This window comes from Melanaphis sacchari, unplaced genomic scaffold (assembly GCF_002803265.2).
Source record: "Melanaphis sacchari strain LSU unplaced genomic scaffold, SCAv2.0 Contig1_pilon_pilon, whole genome shotgun sequence".
NCBI classification, from domain to species: Eukaryota; Metazoa; Arthropoda; class Insecta; order Hemiptera; family Aphididae; genus Melanaphis; species Melanaphis sacchari.
This window is the reverse complement of record NW_020270976.1, coordinates 6907693-6926615: the sequence shown is the minus strand read 5'-3', so window position 1 is coordinate 6926615 and position 18923 is coordinate 6907693. Positions and strand designations below refer to the sequence as shown.

At 32.6% G+C, this 18923-nt stretch overlaps 1 protein-coding gene and 1 long non-coding RNA gene across 4 annotated transcripts in view; one reads left to right on the top strand and one right to left on the bottom strand.

The window, feature by feature from the left end:
- The window catches only part of LOC112593228 (insulin gene enhancer protein isl-1-like), a 50640-nt gene extending 40889 nt beyond the window's left edge, over positions 1-9751 (top strand). For all 3 annotated transcript variants that reach the window (XM_025337583.1, XM_025337584.1, XM_025337585.1), the window contains exons 5-8: positions 2689-3005; positions 5542-5748; positions 9049-9238; positions 9522-9751. In XM_025337583.1, coding sequence (XP_025193368.1) covers positions 2689-3005; positions 5542-5748; positions 9049-9204 — 680 coding nt within the window. In that variant the 3' untranslated portion in view covers positions 9205-9238; positions 9522-9751. The remainder of the gene's footprint in view (positions 1-2688; positions 3006-5541; positions 5749-9048; positions 9239-9521) is intronic.
- LOC112593229 overlaps positions 9173-18923 on the bottom strand; it is a 38628-nt gene continuing 28877 nt past the window's right edge. Inside the window, exon 3 of the long non-coding RNA XR_003114589.1 lies at positions 9173-9246. This is a non-coding gene — a long non-coding RNA (uncharacterized LOC112593229). The remainder of the gene's footprint in view (positions 9247-18923) is intronic.

The following is an 18923-nucleotide window of genomic DNA, read 5'->3' as shown; positions in this document are numbered from 1 at the left end:
ATTTTTTTCGGCGTACACTATAATGAGAACGGACAATTTTATTATATCTTTGTTTCCTTACGGTACAAATTTTATCATATAACTAGTAATTAGTCGCATAAAAAATCCATACAATAAATATTTATTATTTATTAATTTGTCTGATTTGAAAACCCCCAAAAATATAATCCCGAATATACGCATATAAGAGTAGACGCCCATGTATATTATACTAATTAAATTTAAATAATTACTAACACATTTCAAAAATGCATACTCATGTGCATATAGTTTAGGTGTACCTATATAATTATTATATACCTACATTCTAAGCGATTTACGTTAATATTGAGGTCGCGTTAGTGCACGCGCACTCGTGCATCATCGAGACAATCGGTTTTTCGTCAGTAGTGTAAATGTACATAGTATATACGTATATATAATATATAAGTACATATGATTATTTGAGTTACGCCACAAATACACCTGCCTATGCTTCAGGTAGCGGTGGGCTCGCACTGTTTTTATCTTATACCGCTCCGAACAAATATCACGCTTAAGAGTAAACATCGAATATTGAAAAGCCGTACCTACACGTATGATAAATAGCTGTATAAGTAACTTACCCATAGTGTATAAGAAAACGCGGGAAAATTATCCACAGATATAATACTATATACGTGTTTTTTTGTAGAGAAAGTTTTAAAACTTGAGGGAAAAAATTTAAGTCCCCCGAGATTGTCTAGACGCTGCAGCTTTGCCGTCGTGTCGTTGCGTTTCCAAATAAGTATATAAATAAACTATAGAATACTGGGTGGAAGGGGTTGTGTATAAGATATTTATTTTACTTAAAGTACAAAAAAAAATAATAAATGATATAAAAAAACATTGAGCCGTGTGCTCGCGTGCCTATATTTGAAGGTATAAAGAACAAAATTTCCCACAGATCGCATCAGTCTTTTAAAGAACAAAACTCCTTTGCAACAGGTGTGTTATGTACGTATACATATGCATGTTTACAGGTAAACCTTTATAAATATATTCGTATACACATATTCACGCGCGTGTATACCTATACTTTTTCTCCAGCAGGCTAATCTTTCGAATTTTTTTTTTATCTTCGACATCATAAAGATGTGCGTAAACAAACAAGCAAGCGAAGCTTTTAAAAACTCTCTGTACTCAGTTTTTGTTGAAAAATACAGAAAATATTAATAGATATAGAACCAAAAGGTAAATTATTATTTATATAACAAATATATCTGCAGTATTATTTTCATGAACAACGAATTTAAATTGATGTATACAATATAGTTTTCCATATTTTTACGATTTTCTAGTTATATAAATAGTAGGTAGTAGGTACTTACACAATATTAAAAACTTATTTTATTTATACAATATTATGTGAAAATAATTTATTTAATATATTAACATTAAGCAGTAATTAAATATGTTTCCATTGTAAGCAGTAACAAAATATTGTAATTTTAAAATACAGTATTGTAAAGAAAAATTAGTTACCTACATTGAATTTTTTGGTTTTTGTAAAATCATCTTTAGTTTTGTTTTGCATTTTATAATTTTTTATGCGTATTACATCAATTTTAATAATTATTTTCAATTGTCCTAGTTATGAGAAACAATAACACATCAAGTATGTTCGGTGCAACGACCGTTTCAGATTACAATTGAATTTTGCAGAGTGATAAATATTAAAATCAAAACCCTTCTATTCAAATTTCATCGAACAAATAGTTTTTTTTTTTATTTGCGTATATGCTAACGCCGCATAATATTATATACACACGTACTGTTATATTCCCTCTTCTTCGACAGTTCATGCAATTGTATAGTCGTACGCGTGTTGCGACATAATATGACGTATACTGCAAAGGATACACACCTATATATATATATATATACACATACATAGCGAGTGTAAAAGTACAACTGCAGTGGAGTGGTGTATTATTCGACGGCGATGGAAATCCAAAACGAATATTATTTTCGCAGCTGTTATGGGCGATTTTTTTTTCCACCGCCGGAGTCCTGAATACGCTCTACAACGATAACGACGACGACGGGGAACGGATAGGGTTATCATATATAAGGAGTGGGCAGGACACACACATATACATATAAGCATTGAAAGCAAGGGGCCATGGGAACTGGACCACTTGTGTAGTCTTCCCCGAGCTGTGTTTACTCTTCAGCAGCACCCTGCAGGATTTTTATTCACTCCCGAAAATCCCACTAACCGAAATCTCGGCACCCATCGTCGCGTATTTATATATATATATATATATATAATAACATGTAAGGCCGGCAGCAAAAAACCATCAATTAACAGCATTTCTATCTGCAACGTAGATTCAATATACTTTATTATATTATAATGGTCATTAGGTATATCGTAACGTTCCCTCTTCACCGATCGCTATAGATTATTATACTGTAATATATATTATTATATTATAGTGTTTGATTTTGACCCGCAACATTATTCTATCATACGCCTTGTGTCAAAATTTTAATTTAAAAAATACTTTTGCCACTACACTATTTTATATAGTATATAATATAATATAACCATAACTATCATGAAGTATCGGGAACGCGCCTTTTAATCGATTGAATGATTTAATGAATGTACTACACAACCATTTTATTGTACACTCGATTCTAACGGCCATTTATCGGTTTCAGACTCATCAGAATCGGGTTCGAACAAGTGTTCGGGCCGGACCGGGTCGGATGGTCCGGGCAACAGCCGGCTGGGATCGGCGGGCAAAGGCTCGTCGGACGGCAAACCAACCCGCGTCCGGACGGTGCTCAACGAGAAGCAGCTGCACACGTTGCGAACGTGCTACTCGGCTAACCCGCGACCGGACGCCCTCATGAAGGAGCAACTGGTTGAAATGACCGGACTTAGCCCGCGGGTCATACGTGTGTGGTTCCAAAATAAACGGTGCAAAGACAAGAAACGCGCCATCGCACTCAAACAGCAAATACAACAAGACAAAGTACGTATACAATTTTACATATTCCGTGACCGGTGCTGCGCCGTTCGCCAAAGCATATTATAATATGATAATAATTTTGTTACGTTAACGTATTATTATTCGAAAAGGACTAATAAACTAAAACTAAAACTAATAATAATAATAATGGTGTGTGTTTATATTGTATAACGAAATACATATTATAGCGTGGCATTAATCGCATTTTCGCGCGCATAATAATAATAATATTTTCAACCGTCGCGCCCCTCGACGGCGTATATATACATTCGTATTCGATGTATCTATATATTTTAATTTATTATAATATATATTATGCGGTGAACAGAGTTGAGCGCGTAAAAACACCCGAATGGTAGTTTGACAATATATTTTATCCGTGAATAATACGAACGGTATTTTATAAGCTTTCTATTTTTGAACGGATTAAACTTCGAATGGACGCGGACACAATCGGTGACCGTATTTAAGGGTTTATTAAAATTTTAAGACTATTGTGAACAAACAAACGCGCGTGTGTGTGTATTATGTGCGCGCGTATAATAAAAAGAGAATATTTAATACGTATACACTCACCCATACACACATATTATTACACCTATATATTATATTATATTCTCGAGTTTCCATTTAGCGGGCTTATAACCGGTTATGTGCGTGTTCCGTGACGGCTGCCTTCCGATTACAATGTCGCCATCGTGTCGCCCGTTTGGCGCCGCCACCGCAGCCGCATCAACCGCCGCGGAAGATATCGCCGAAGTCGATAGATAAATGCGTGTTTCCATGCTCGACGTGACGGTATTTCCCATCAACGGTGACGCCGCCGCCGCCTTTGGTCCGCAGTCGTGTGTTGTTGTTTTTTTACATAATATTATTTCTTATTTTTTCCGTTATCTCCACACGAACGACGCAAACGATAATGTACCTCCCCATTCGTTCCTTCTTCGGAGCCCGACACTGCTGCAGTTACAGTACATTATCATAATAATACGGTCTGGACAGAAGTGGTTATGCGTACACGGACCGCAAACGAGAACGCGACAGGGTTAATTAAATACGGATATTATTATAGAACGCGCGAGACCATTAGATACAGACACGTAGACCTATTATAATATATTATTCAATAATCAATGTATATAGTATATTTACACGCTCGTACATTATAATATTTTATCTGCGTTGATAATACGATCCATTGTACTTAAAAGCAGCGGCGGCGGCGGTGGCTGTGGGTATGCGTTATAGCCCACAGAACGACCACCAATGGCTCGAAACGATTTCATATTTGAACAATGGGGCGACATAAAAGCACCTTTTATACGTACTGTTCACGTTGACACGTTCGTTTTTATAATTGTAACACCAAATGCATTTTCCAATCGTGTACCTATATAAAATGATATGATATTACGTGTACCAAAATAGTGCATAATAAAATCAAATAGCCAATAATAGGTGTTTGTTGTTCTTAAACCTAACGCGTATACGTATATATTGCACGAACTATCGTGTTTGGCGTGTTGGCTATTATAAATCTGCACTGTTATCGATTTTCTTTTTTTTTTTTTTTTTTTTTTAATTCAATCAACAAATCACATAAAAGTGCTCACTATGTATATTATAGTATAGGTATTTAGTGTATTTGCTTTTCCTCGTATGCCTCGTATAGAATATTGTATATGGTTATAGACAAATTAACCTATTCGTTTTTACAAAGCCTCGGTTAAAAATAAAAATGTTGAATTATTCAAATGGGTATTTTTATATACCACGCACATTTATTAAATCTATGCATACTTCAAATCGACGTTTGACGGGTCTTTCTTAAAATATCTACACACAAGCGCATGCGCTCTCGGTAAAGTCGAACTGAATATTATTTTTCAAACCGTCAATTTTGGATAGGCGGTTTGTTGACGGACTGCCAACGACTTGGGCGGTGGTTTTTTTCTCTTAAATCATTGCCGCTCGGCTGTCGTGTTATTATAACTTTTTTCTTCCCCCCCCCACCCCTTTCATCTCTTGTCTACAGTTCAAAAAACGTAGACGACACCGCCTTCGGACTCCTAAATAAACGTAAATACATGCGAGAAAGCCAAAACGCACACACACACTCTTATATACACAAGATTTGTTTTCAATATTTTTTAACTAAATCGAATTCTGTTGACCGCAAAATCTTTGTTGTTGTCAAAAAACTTATTTTTAATTTTCTTGCAATGACAATGCTGCAGGTACGTTAGAACCATAACTACCATACAAGTATTGAATTTATCTTATTATTCGATAACTCTACTTTTGTATATATATATATATATATAAAAACACACTAAATTTACATAAGCCCCATATTATTTATCATTATTTATAAGATTGATATAATAATAAATATAAAAATGCAGATTTTAGGACAAACCCTAACCACGAACCTAGTCATAGACTTATATTACTATACAAGCATCTGCACAGATGATATATGACTTGATATGACTGCTGATCATTAATAACACATTGGCATTGAAATATGTTATTTCAGGACGGCAGAAAAATGGGCTACGGTAGCATGCAGGGTATACCAATGGTGGCGTCGAGCCCAGTGAGACACGACAGTCCGCTGGGCATGAACCAGATCGATGTGCAGAGCTTCCAGCCGCCGTGGAAGGCGCTGTCTGAGTTTGCGTTACATTCAGACCTCGACCGGGTGGATACCAGCCAACCACATTTCCAGCAGCTTGTCAATCAGGTATATGTTATATCATAATAATTTACAGTTTATATCGAGTCGATAAATCGTTTTAACACCACTCATAAAAAAGATGTTTTTATTTATTTATAGCTTTTCATATTAATTTTTTGTAAATAATTTTTTCCAAAACATGATTTGATAAAAACAAACAATACTGTAAGCATAGAATAATACGTAATAATATTTTGTTTAATATACTAGAAACATAAAAAAATGAGATAGTAATTTGGGACTAAGTTCCCCACGTGGCCTTCGTTTTTAAAGAAATTTTCTAATTTTATATAACTAATTTTTTAGAAAAAACTTAAAAATCTAATACTCTTAATCATACTCATAAAAAAAATGTATTTATTTCGTATATACGCAGTAAGTCCTCGTTTAACATCGAGGTTAAGTTCCTATAGGAAACACAACGTTAGCTTAAAAAACGTTAACCGAAACACTTTTTATACACACACTTTATTGTAATAATAGTTCCTGCCAGGGCTTGTATTAGAAACAATTTTTGTTACACATTATTAACAATTAAAATTTTATATGAATTTTGAGTTTATCGTTATTCAGAATTTAAACGTTATTCAACTTTTGCGGTAATCGTTATTCAGAATTAAAACATTTTATATATTTTATAAATTATAACTGTTAAATAATTGGAAATTAATTATTTCGTTCAATGATATATAATATATACAACGTTTTGCGTTATGTTTTGTTTTATGTTAATCGTTTTGCGTTATGTTTTGTTTTATGTTAATCGTTTTGCGTTATAATTACGTTTACAAATTTCAATCGTTTTTTGTCAAATATAACTTTAACGTTATTATAACGTTGGTAATCTCTAGTTCCTTCCAATAAATAACAATATACATTATATTTATTATAATTGTATAGTTTAATTGTTTGTATTATATAATATTAAATTACATATAATGCTAAAATTAACGAAAAATTTTAATCAGATTTACGTACATATTTACAATTTATTCTTTAAAAAAGAAATAACGATTACCGAGTATATATTACCTAAAATAAAATAAATTAAAATAATACCTACGCATGATAGGTATGTTAATCAAAATGATAACAGTATTTTCTGAAAAAAGTTAACGAAATTAAATTACTTATCGCAACGACTTACGCGAAATATATATTATTACATATAACAAAAATTTGATAAACACATGTATTATAAACGACGTATTACTGAAATCGTTGCAGTGTTTAACGAAACACAAGGACTTAAACTTCTACAACGCAATTTAGCGAAACAATGCTAAATAAGGCAACGTTAAACGTGGACTTGCTGTATAATCTATGAATTTCTGTATGCAATACGTGTACAAGAGTACTATGTATAGGTAGTGTATTCACTACTCATCATAGAATATTAATATATATTATAGACAGAAATTATATAGACAGTATAAATCTAATTTGTTATGAGTATGTTTTACCGATAATAATTAACGATAAAAACATACACACGAAAAATAAGCAAAACGTAGTTTTATTAAAAAAATATTTAAAGGGAAATTTATAGATTATATTCTTTATAATTTTTATGGGACCATCGTGGATACTGCATAGTGGTCTTCTTAAAGTGTTAGCTATTAAGAAAGTTATAGTTATTTAAAAAACTAAAATTAAAAAATATATTTGTATGCTTTTAATAACAAGCTATATATACAAAACTAAAAACCCTAAGTAGTAGTCTCCAAAATATTGTTCTCCAAAAATTTCATAAAAAGTGTTCTTACTCAAAAAATTCCACTTTTAATGTTTTTTTATTTCTATAAGACATGTATGGACACGTCAAACACATTTACATTGTCAAATGTAAATTTTCATAGCCAACATGTGCCGGATCCACACAACGATTACTAAAACGTGAAAATTAATATCATGATATGGTATATAACCATATAAACATTTAACATAAATATCACTAAGCTTTTAAATTTGAGAAGCAAGTATCTCGCCAAATATTATTTTTTCATAAATTTTTTTTTTTTTTCAAAGGAGGGTAAAAATAAATACTTCAAAATGATTACTTCTAAGTTCTAAGGAACAAATTAATTTTTTTCCACTCTACTCAATATTTAATAATATTATATACACGATTAATTATCACTATTTATAAATGTACCTATATTAATTATGGCCAACAATTAAGACTACTGCTACAGTACTTACTGTTTGATCATAATATATAGCTGGTGCTGCAATGCACCCGCCATCCATGCGCAGTAAACGCGCTTTAAAAATATTATCATTATTATTTTATGAGGCCACCAGTCGAAGGTTTTATTTCGGCCGAAACTGCCGCTGTCGAGGAATCGTGTGTGTTTTTTTTTTTAATTTTTAATTTTACCATCATTACTGTCCCGTATACACACGTGCACGATGTATAGGTATAGTAACACGGTTATGCATGATGTCTTGACAAGAATAATCCCGGTGATATTATTGGAAAGTAACAGCAACAGTGTGCGTGTGTGTGTGTGTGTGTAGGTACACATGACTGTGCTGTCGACTTAGTGCGGGATTACATTGCCCCTGAATGTGTAATTACCGCACGTGATGTGTCTGTAGCACCGGTGTAGTTGTACCTATATAATAATATACGTAATAATAAAAAATAGTGAGTGGTCCGAGCCGGTCATCGCCGCCATCCATATATAAATCGTGTGATGTGATGTGTATGTGTGCGCGTACAGACAACCTTGTCCCGTCGTATAATAATATACACACACACACACACACACATATATATATACGTATTTTTTTCCTATCGTATACGCATAATAAATAATAATGTGTATAATACGCACCTAAATATTTACAGGTATATATATATATATATATGCGTATACAGGAGTAGTACGACGTATATATTTTATTCGACTGAATGTAATTCGTGCATTTCTTATCGATAATTATTTTATTTTAATTTTTTTTTTTTTGGTTTTTCAAACAACGCATTCGTCTAAACGCAGCTGTATTAAAATATTTTTATATAGTTTACACATGTGATGATAATATAATGTATTTTGTAATAATATAATATAATACACGCGTTCAATAGCGCGTGCGTTCCGTCTATCCGTGTATTAATATGAAATCACGACTAATATAAAAACGTCAAGTAAACACGTTCTTATATTATTTTGATATTTTTAATCCCATAAATATTAGTACGATTGAAATATTATTAATAAATTATACGACTTTGTTTGCTATGAATTGCCTTCATACAGCATTATTTTTACTTAACCATTACTGCGGTTGTGTTCGCAGATGCATGGTTACGATATTCATGGTCCTCCACCACCTATGACCAGGTTGGACATAGACCCGGGTCCCGTGGATATGATGCACCCGGATTCAACCGACTCGTTCGTCACGTATCTAGAGAGCGACGACAGCCTTCACAATGACACGTCGAGCCCCTAATGCCACAGCCGACACGTCTTCGTCACTATCACGGGTGAGTACCTACAACAATATGCAACATAATATTATAATAACTTTGTTATATTTTCAATTCTTAGACCTCACACTCTTTTAGTACCCATATTATTATATCTGCAGTAAGGTATTTCGCCTTACGATTTTTCCTTAAAAATTATCTATTCAAAGTTACGCATCTGCCCTTGTAACATCGATGTCACGCGACTTTTGCCCTAGCGCAAACCCATATTATTATATATTTATATTATGCGTATAACCATTGTTTTACTAATATTGTATTGTTTCATTTTGTGTTCCAGATCCACATGACTACCCGTAACTACTTTTCTTGGCATACCTATTATATATTATCTTTAATTTGTTTTTATATTTGTTATACGTATTTTCTTCATCCTCTGGTCATGTTTACCTATCCCGTTTCCCATAACTACGTTTTTTATAAACGCGTGATAAATCCATCACCATTTTAATAATTATAATAATAATGATAATGATAAATAAACAATAATAATTATAATTATAATATTGTAAAAATAATTTATATAATATTATTATGAAAAATAAGAATGGAGTATATTATGTATTTATATATAATATATATATATTTATATATTATATGTATTATATACCTTTGTAAACCAAATAATCTAAGAAAATGACGAGCAGCCGAGAAATCTCCGAAAATCAGCAGCGGTCATTGCGGTAGGGCTAGTTGTGTTATTGCCGCCGCGTGTTTCATTATTGTGTGTAATATTTGTTGTACGTTTTGTGTAAATATAATATTATAATGAAAGAAATTCATTAGATTTTTATTAATCAAAATGTTTATTTGTTTTTTTGTTTTTGTTCGTTTTTTTTTTTTTTTATGTCACTAATCTTGTTAGTGTGATTGGCTAATTTGTTTATACTTAAACCGATTAAAAACATATTAAGAACATGAATTATTTTCCTTTGGCGGTGATTCAGTATTCATGTATAAATATATATGTTTGTATATATATATATATATATTATATATATATTAGACATAAATGCATTACGTTGTTATTATTTTTCACCCACCGATGTATACAATATTATTTTACCATTACATAGGTAACTCATGAAACTCATAAAAACTGTCGACTCGCTCGGCGACTGCTGCATGTTTCATATTCTATTTACAATATACATAACATTAGATTAACAACCGCGCAAAATAGCTTATATGTTTATTGTACGAATTCGTTTACATTTGTATAGGTACGCGACTAATAATGATAATAATTACCGTTTCCGATATATTATTTATTTCGGTACAATGTACATTATAATATCATAATATACCAAAATAAAAAACTGCGATTATGTTATAGTAATTCCGCAGTGCGCGTTTATGATTTGTTGTTATACTTATAATATATTATATAATGTGTTATGATATTTATTATTATTGTCTACGATTAACCTTCAAATATTGTTGTATAACATTTTGATTTTCAATTATCATAATTCACACGCAGTCCGCTAAGACGCCGAGTAATTCAATCACAATATGTACTCTCAATACAAACATGGCGAATGTCGTTGCAATAGTTTGGTTCATCGTTTTGCACGTATAAAATATTTTCTAACTGATACCAAGTAATTAACGAAGTGTACCTACGACCAGTGGTGCGCGTCCATACACAAACATATTATAATACTTTACAACTGTAATTATAGGCACACGGGTCGGTATTATTTGGCGAACAGGCTAACAGTTTGTTTGCAATTGAACGAAAAAAATAAGACACGCTGAACAACGATTACGTTGCCCGCGATGCATTCCGATCGACCAGGGATCGGCATGGTTGTTTTTGCGGATTTTGTCTATAACTGTATGAATGGTCGTGGTTATTAAATAAACCGATAGGACTAAATGCAAACTAAACGCTCTACGGTCGAAATATAGTGACAAGCTGAAACAAATATTGTCAATGTAATCACTACCAGGAGGTTTTCCTAGTGCCTCCCGAAATGGTCATTATTCGATGTGCAGAGTGCAACCTAAGAAAAAAAATCAGATTTTGTAAGTAGCCCAAAAGTGTCCCTGTTCGTTTAAGTTACCCATCGTGAATCTCGACGTGATTTTATTGTTTTGACTTACATTCGTTCTTAAAAATTATAAGTTTGGACAAGTGTATCTACTTATTTTATATATATATATTTTTTTTTGTAGTATTTATATAGTTTAACTTTACGTTTTTTGAAAATTCTGAAAATTAAAAACACGCATGACTATTCAACATAACTTCGCACGTCAGTTCACAATACTCATACTTATATTGACAGTCATTTTTCGTAACAATCGAAATTAAAATAAAATGCGGGTTACCTAACATTGCCACAGTCTTGAACATTAGCGGTAATAAACAATAACATACGCTTTACATAATTTATACTTTTTGTCTTTTTTTTTTTTTTTTTACCCACATTAGATAGCGTTTAGCTATACCGAAATAATGCAAATGAATTACCTATATATATATATATATTGTATCGTTTTCTGCATTGCTCGAATCGCGTCTAGACTCGTACACGCGTGACATGCATACATAGCGTTGTACTTATAATATTATATTATGTGTGTTGTTTCTAGAATTAAAACTAAAATCGGTCTGAACGAAAAGGCGATCGCACGTAACGTTATCGTCACCGTGAAAATGTTCGCTGCGTATTGCGATGAATAATGGCCGTATACGGAAAGCCTTCTACACAATCCTACGATTATTGAGACGTAATTGACGTGAGTGAACATAAATTCGTTTAGGTTTTGATACATATATACTGTATATAATGGTAGATTGTAAAGAAATAAAAATTCGTACAGTGGCGCCATTGGTCACGAATCTTTTTTTTTTTTTAGACACTCTCGTTTTCCACCCGACAATATCATACATTATACTCGTATAATAATAATAATAATAATAATAATTTCTCATTCGGTCGTTTCTCCGGGTCGGGCGCGGCGGGATGTGTACGGCGTACATTCCGAATATCTACGAGGGTGTGTGAAACGGTGAATACTGCAACAACTTGTGTGTGCGCGTGTGGTTGTATATTTTATGTGTATATATACCTTGAAGAAATAAACGACCCGAACGGAGTACCTATATAGTGCGTCGTAAAACGTGTACGAGGAAAGTGTCGGCGAGAGAGGACCGTGACCGTGCGGCGGGCCGCATGTACGGTATATATAATATGTATACGGTGGGCAAGAAAAGTTTTAAAAACGACGACGCCCTCTCCTTCTGCTGCTGCTGCTGCTACTTCTGTAGCTTGTATAGCGGTTATGGGCCTTGATTTCAACAAACGTGGTATATATACACCGTGTTAATATAGAGGGTCCAAATGCGAACGAATAATATAGGTACGCGTTTGTGTGAGCGTGTGTATATTATATATATATATATAATACCCACGTGATATGCGTGTGTGAGTATTTATACTTGTATATGTGTGTGTGCGCGCGCGCGTATATATATAGTGTGCGTGCGGTGCGGTGTGGTACCGCGCCCGATTACCCCCTAAAAGGGTCATGAAAAATGTATTTTCCGAGGGCGTACTCGGAAAAACTCCACCCCACCGCGTCCGCCCACGACCACTCTGCTCCTTACCCTCCGGCTGGGGACGCCGCCCGGTATATATTATATGATTGATGGACATCGCTTGGGTTTTCCCTCGTTCACTCGCGCCCCACGATGGTACCGACCATATACCTATACACACACACACATATATATATATATATGCAGTACACAACTTTATACATATGTGTGTGTTCAATATATTATAATGTATTGTGTATGCCCAACAAAACCAAATTTATATTACAAAATATATATATATATACACACGATATATACGAACACTGCAGCAAAATGCAGCAGTTCAAAAAGTAGTATACTGCAACTACAATACGCCAGTGCACCACAATATAATATTTTATCTGTACACATTCGCGTCATCTGTACGACGACGCCAAACTAAGTCGGATAAATTTTCATCGCTTAGCGGTGACATTTTTGATATTTATATAGGTTCTTAAGTAACGTAATGATTTTACCTTGACGTTTTATTGGTACTTAAAATTTGATGAAAACAAAAAGAAAAAATAAACTATTGAGAAAGTTAAAATGATTGTATTGGTGTTTTAATAATAAAGTCACCTCTTTTTGAGAACATTGTCAATATGAACACTGTTTATAATGCGTATAACATTATAAAATACTTTATTGTGTATCCAAAGTTTAAACGCAATGTTTATCGAGTGGTGCTGCAGTAAACGCTTTTTGTATCGGTACCCACTATGCTAACTCATAGTTTATGTATGCTTGTATATATATTCATAAAAAGGCGTCGAAACCGCAAGTCAAAAGTTTCGCGCGCGCGTCAAATCGTTTAGTATAGGTGGTTTAGGCGTAGTTCCGCGTAGTACTACACCCCCGCCACACACCACACAACTCACCCAAGACCCCGACATCCACAACACTTCTTCCGGATCGATAAGCGACCGCCTTACCGAGTATTTGTAAATGTGCGAGTGTATACACTTATATTTTATATAAAAATACACAATATAATATACAAGCGCTGCTCGGGGTTGTGGGCTGTATTATGCTTTTTGACCGAGTTCCGTTGTATCCGGAAACGAATATGTTCGCCGAAAAACAATTGCATATTAACACGCGAATAAGTATTTTTATTTTTATTATTATTTATAATAATATAAACGCCCTCAGAAGGATAATAAATGAATACGCTAAACGAAATGAAATGTATTAAAGTTCCTATACAGAGTTTATTTCACGGCGATCACCATTATGCAAATAATAATAATAATAAACAGGTACAATGCGAAAATACAAAACATGGATGTATATGCCTACTGTTGGTAAATATGAAACATAAAATATAAAATACACATAATAGTAATGTATAATAAAATGATAACCAAATCTCTTGAGCATACCGATCTAAAAAGTCGTATACGAAATGAGCAAGAAAATGTTTTTACTGACTTTTCAACGAATCACTAGTAAACTATAATGTTTCCGCTTAAATATTTGGTTCACTGGTTCATGAAGAGTATGACTGACTTGAGATATTTATACGGCATGATACATCGATAACATTTCCTTAAATAAAAAAAGACGTCGTGATATATTTTTCTTATTTTGTATGTCGAATATCACGAATTCTTTAGTTTAGAGATTTTATAAGTAGGTTAGGTACGTGCGAGTTAAAAAATGATTAACTAATACATTTACGGCGTAAATCGTGTTTCCTATTACAGACTATTTGCAATGGACAGATTTTTCGAGGATATCTTCAATAAACTTACCATGAACACGCCGAGAAAATTTCGTAGGTAGGTACTTGAAGTGAAAAAATTATTTTTAATTATTAACTAAATTTTCTTATTCAGCAACAAAAATTTAGCTGATACTATATTGAATAATTAAATTATTATTGTTTTAAATATTAAAATTAGTCAGTTATAATAATCAAAACTGGTGATTTAAATCATTTCTGGGTCGGTAAAATTAAAGACGTATTTGGAAATCGTTTGCGAGACCGGCGCGATATGTTCATTGCATACAGGCCAATCAATAATTAATCCGACACTTTTAGTCGTGTTTGGTCTTATTTCCACATGCTTGCTCGCTCCAGCCCGCTGGTCTATATAATTACACATAAATATATCTTTGTAACAATAAATCTAGCCAAAATGCGATATTTTAACGCGTGTAATTCCGATCGTCGGACGTAATAATATTATGCATACACAAGCTACTACAAGTAGTAGAATGTTAACATAAGATTTATCGTGTTGTTCGTTGAACCTAAATATTTGCTGACATGAAAATGTTATTTATGTACCACTACACGCATAATACAATAATAATTACGAGCAAATACCTAAGACACATTTTCATGACGTCTAATTATTATTATAAATTATAATATAATATAATAAGTATACGACTTCGTTAACAATTCGCGTAGGTACTTACGCGGTTTTTGTCGCCTATACGTAATACGCGATAACTGTAAACGTTTATAAATAGCTAAAAAAATAAAACGTAGACAATTTAAATATAAAATTAGATCTTACGCGGAAATATAATGTATAAATAAAACAGAAAAAACAAAAAAAATGCAACGCACGTGAGATTATAAATGAACTTCATCCGCTGAGTTCACGAAGACTGCAATATAATGTGCAATGATACCCCATCGATACAATATGATTATTAAACGTACATAAATAATTAATTTTAAACTTGTAAAAATATTTGATACAGAATTTTTAAGCAGTGAATTTTTTATACTTTCCGTGTATCTCTCTTTAAAATTGCACACACTTTAACTTGTTTTCCGTACTAATAATATAATATGTAGAATATTTATCGATGTTTAACATTTTTTTTTTTGTAAAAATCGATTAACTCTCTACAAAAAATTTATCAAAACACGCTACTGCAGAGTCAAAATGTAAATTATACAAAATATAATACACTATGCGTGTGATGCGAATGAATGTTCGCAGCATTATACTACATATTTGTATGTCACATCCACATCGCGAAACGGAAACGCTTTTTGGATACATTTCACAAAATATATACCTGAACTACACGCATAACGGAACTAGTTCCGTCATTTGGACAAACAATTCGTGTAACAATATTTACTATTATATGTATGTATGTATATCAAGATTATATAATGAACTGTGTTCCGCGTGAAATGAATTATTCTATAAAAGATAATTAAATCAGAGTAACTATTACTATAATATTACGGTATTATATATTATATAGACTATAATGATACTATAGTGATATTATACATAGTATTGATTTTTTACACTTATGGTGTGCTCATAAGATTAACTTAGAAGATTTATTTAATACATTTTGTTTTGTATTATAATATTAATGTTGCGTTCTGGTACAACGTCAATTCAAATAATCATCTCATATAAAAATACAATAAGTGTAAGCAAAAGGTGTTGGGTGAGCGGTGTTACACAACCAGACTCCAAAATACTGATAAACGAGACCGTGAGTGGTGTTACGACCTGCCTTTGAGCGTCTTGGATATCCCTGATCGTCGGCTGAGCTCTTGTCAAGGTCTTCCTTATAAATGCGGCCAGTTCTGACAGAGAGATTTCCGATGATACGAGGGCTTTCACCGCATTTTGATTATGAAATTATGATTCTTGTCGACTCTTACACTCTTAGAGTTTCGGCTTTTCTAAGAAGTGAGCGACGTGTGATCATACTTAAATTGTTTAATAAAATAATACAATGTTCACACTATCTGTCCTGACCTCACATTGGCTTGTCTTGTTAGGTAACTGATCGAAACTATGCGTCATTACACCGTACGATAAATATATGTTTTAAAACATACTAAATATTACATGGTCCGTAACATTAATATTAATATTATTAGCAGGTTATAACTATTTTGTTGTAGGTGAATTCAATCATTATAGTAAATGAAACAAAAAAATAAAAATATTGTACGCTAAAAATAATGTTTAATTTCTTCAAACTTAATTGGCTGACCAAAAAAATGATATGAACCAATTAGGAACCGAACACGGAATCATATTTGGTGCAGGAAACTCACAACCGACTTCTTCAAATTGTATAAAATTAAAAAAGTGAAACATGAAGTCGAGAAAACATTAAGACAAACTATATTTCTTCATTAACAGGAGGACAAAGCTTTTTGAGTTGCTATTGTAAAAGCAAATGCCAAACAAAAAAGTGTGCTTGTTTTAAGACTAATTTAAAGTGCAATTCTAGATGTCATAATAATTCTATTTTATGTTTAAATAAATAAATATATATTTTTTTTTTTAATATTTATGGGATTAGGCCTACATACAATCTGTAATAGTGTTTACATTAAGCATATGGGCGAAAAAAATAATACATAAACTATAAGACATGGAGACAAAAAGAGAAAAGTCACTCAGCAGTAACACTCAGATACGAAAATAAATAAAAATAATTCACAATCTATAATTCTTTATGTTCAAAATAATGATAAATATTGGTATACAGTTCATAATATAGTCTGTCCAGACGACGGAACTAGTTCTGTTATGTGTAGTTTTAGTATCCATTTCGTGAAATGTTATCTAGATAGCGGAATCATGCGAAGTGGAAAAAAAGCATTTCCATTTCCGAAATGGATGTAAACTTTGTCCATTTCGCGATGTGGATGCAACATATATACATAGGCAATATTTCCGCTTAAAATCGTTTCCGCAAACACTAATCACTATACAGTTATATTTAATTAAGTAGATGATAGCCAATTCGTTGATGATACGAACGGATCTAAATCTAAATAGGTATTTATAAAACTTAAACGTAATTATTCTCGCATCTGCAATTTACTTCTGTGCATCACAGATCGTTTTTTTTCTTTTACTATCGTTAGTCTAATGTTTATGTTTACATTCGATTCGTATTTACAAAGACACGTAATAACTATCTATATTGTTAATAAATTAACGTTATCGTTATTATTATTATTACGTCCGGACAATGTCGCACGTATAGAATAAGTATATATTAATAAGTAATGACCTATTAATTAATATATTATTTCCATATGTGTTAATGTCGAATAGTCAATAGGTCCTGCTGTTATTCCAACAGTCGTATGAATATATTAAAATATTATATAACCTACTGTCACGCTCTCTCACTCTCTTTCTCTCTCTATCTCTCTCTCTCTCTCTCTCTGCATTCATATTATTTAATTATAATTTAATTATTTTAATCGAAGTATGATGTACTGATAACGATATTTTCACAAGAACACGCGCGAATTTTCTGATAATATGAAATGTAGACGATTGTCGAACAACCGACGAGTCAGTGTACAAATACTAAATATGATATCAAATAATATTATAATAATTTAGTACATTGCGATTTGTCCGAAAAATGCCAATGAAGTATCCAGGTCAGTGACTAATTATATAATGTGCGTTGCTGTAAAATTAATGATTTTTATCATATCATTATTTTACGTACACCACACGAATACCTACCTATGTTTAAAACCTGTATTTCTAGGACACACTCGCAGTCGCGCGTATTTGTATTTTTATCTACTGACGTGTCATAATATTACGCACGGACATTATGCTAACTTCTTGGCTAAGCATATACCTCGCGGTAGGTATGTTAACTACTACCGGGGTCGATGTCACCACTGCAGTCATCGCGTGTAGATACTTGTAAATCGTGCAACAGTAATATATTTCAAATTTCGTAGTTATAATGATTACTAACCGAGTTAACCGTGCGTAATATACTAATTAAAATAGTAATAGCTATAATACGTAAAAGGGCAGTTTATTGTCATTTTGGAAACTATAATATATTATTATGTAATACAGTGGTTCCAAAAATGGCAGTGATCCAAGACATATGGCTGCACTCATGAGTTTGGATACTTTATAAAGTGCTAGTCACTTGGTGGTTAAACAGCAAATTGAATTGGTCATATATTATTCAAACGCGACTGCATTTTAAAGACTTGTATTCGCCAAGTTTTTACTTTTAAACTACTATACAACATTTAACTTGTTTGGCTACAGTCAGGCACAAACGTACAGTAGATTGAAAAACGTACCTATATCA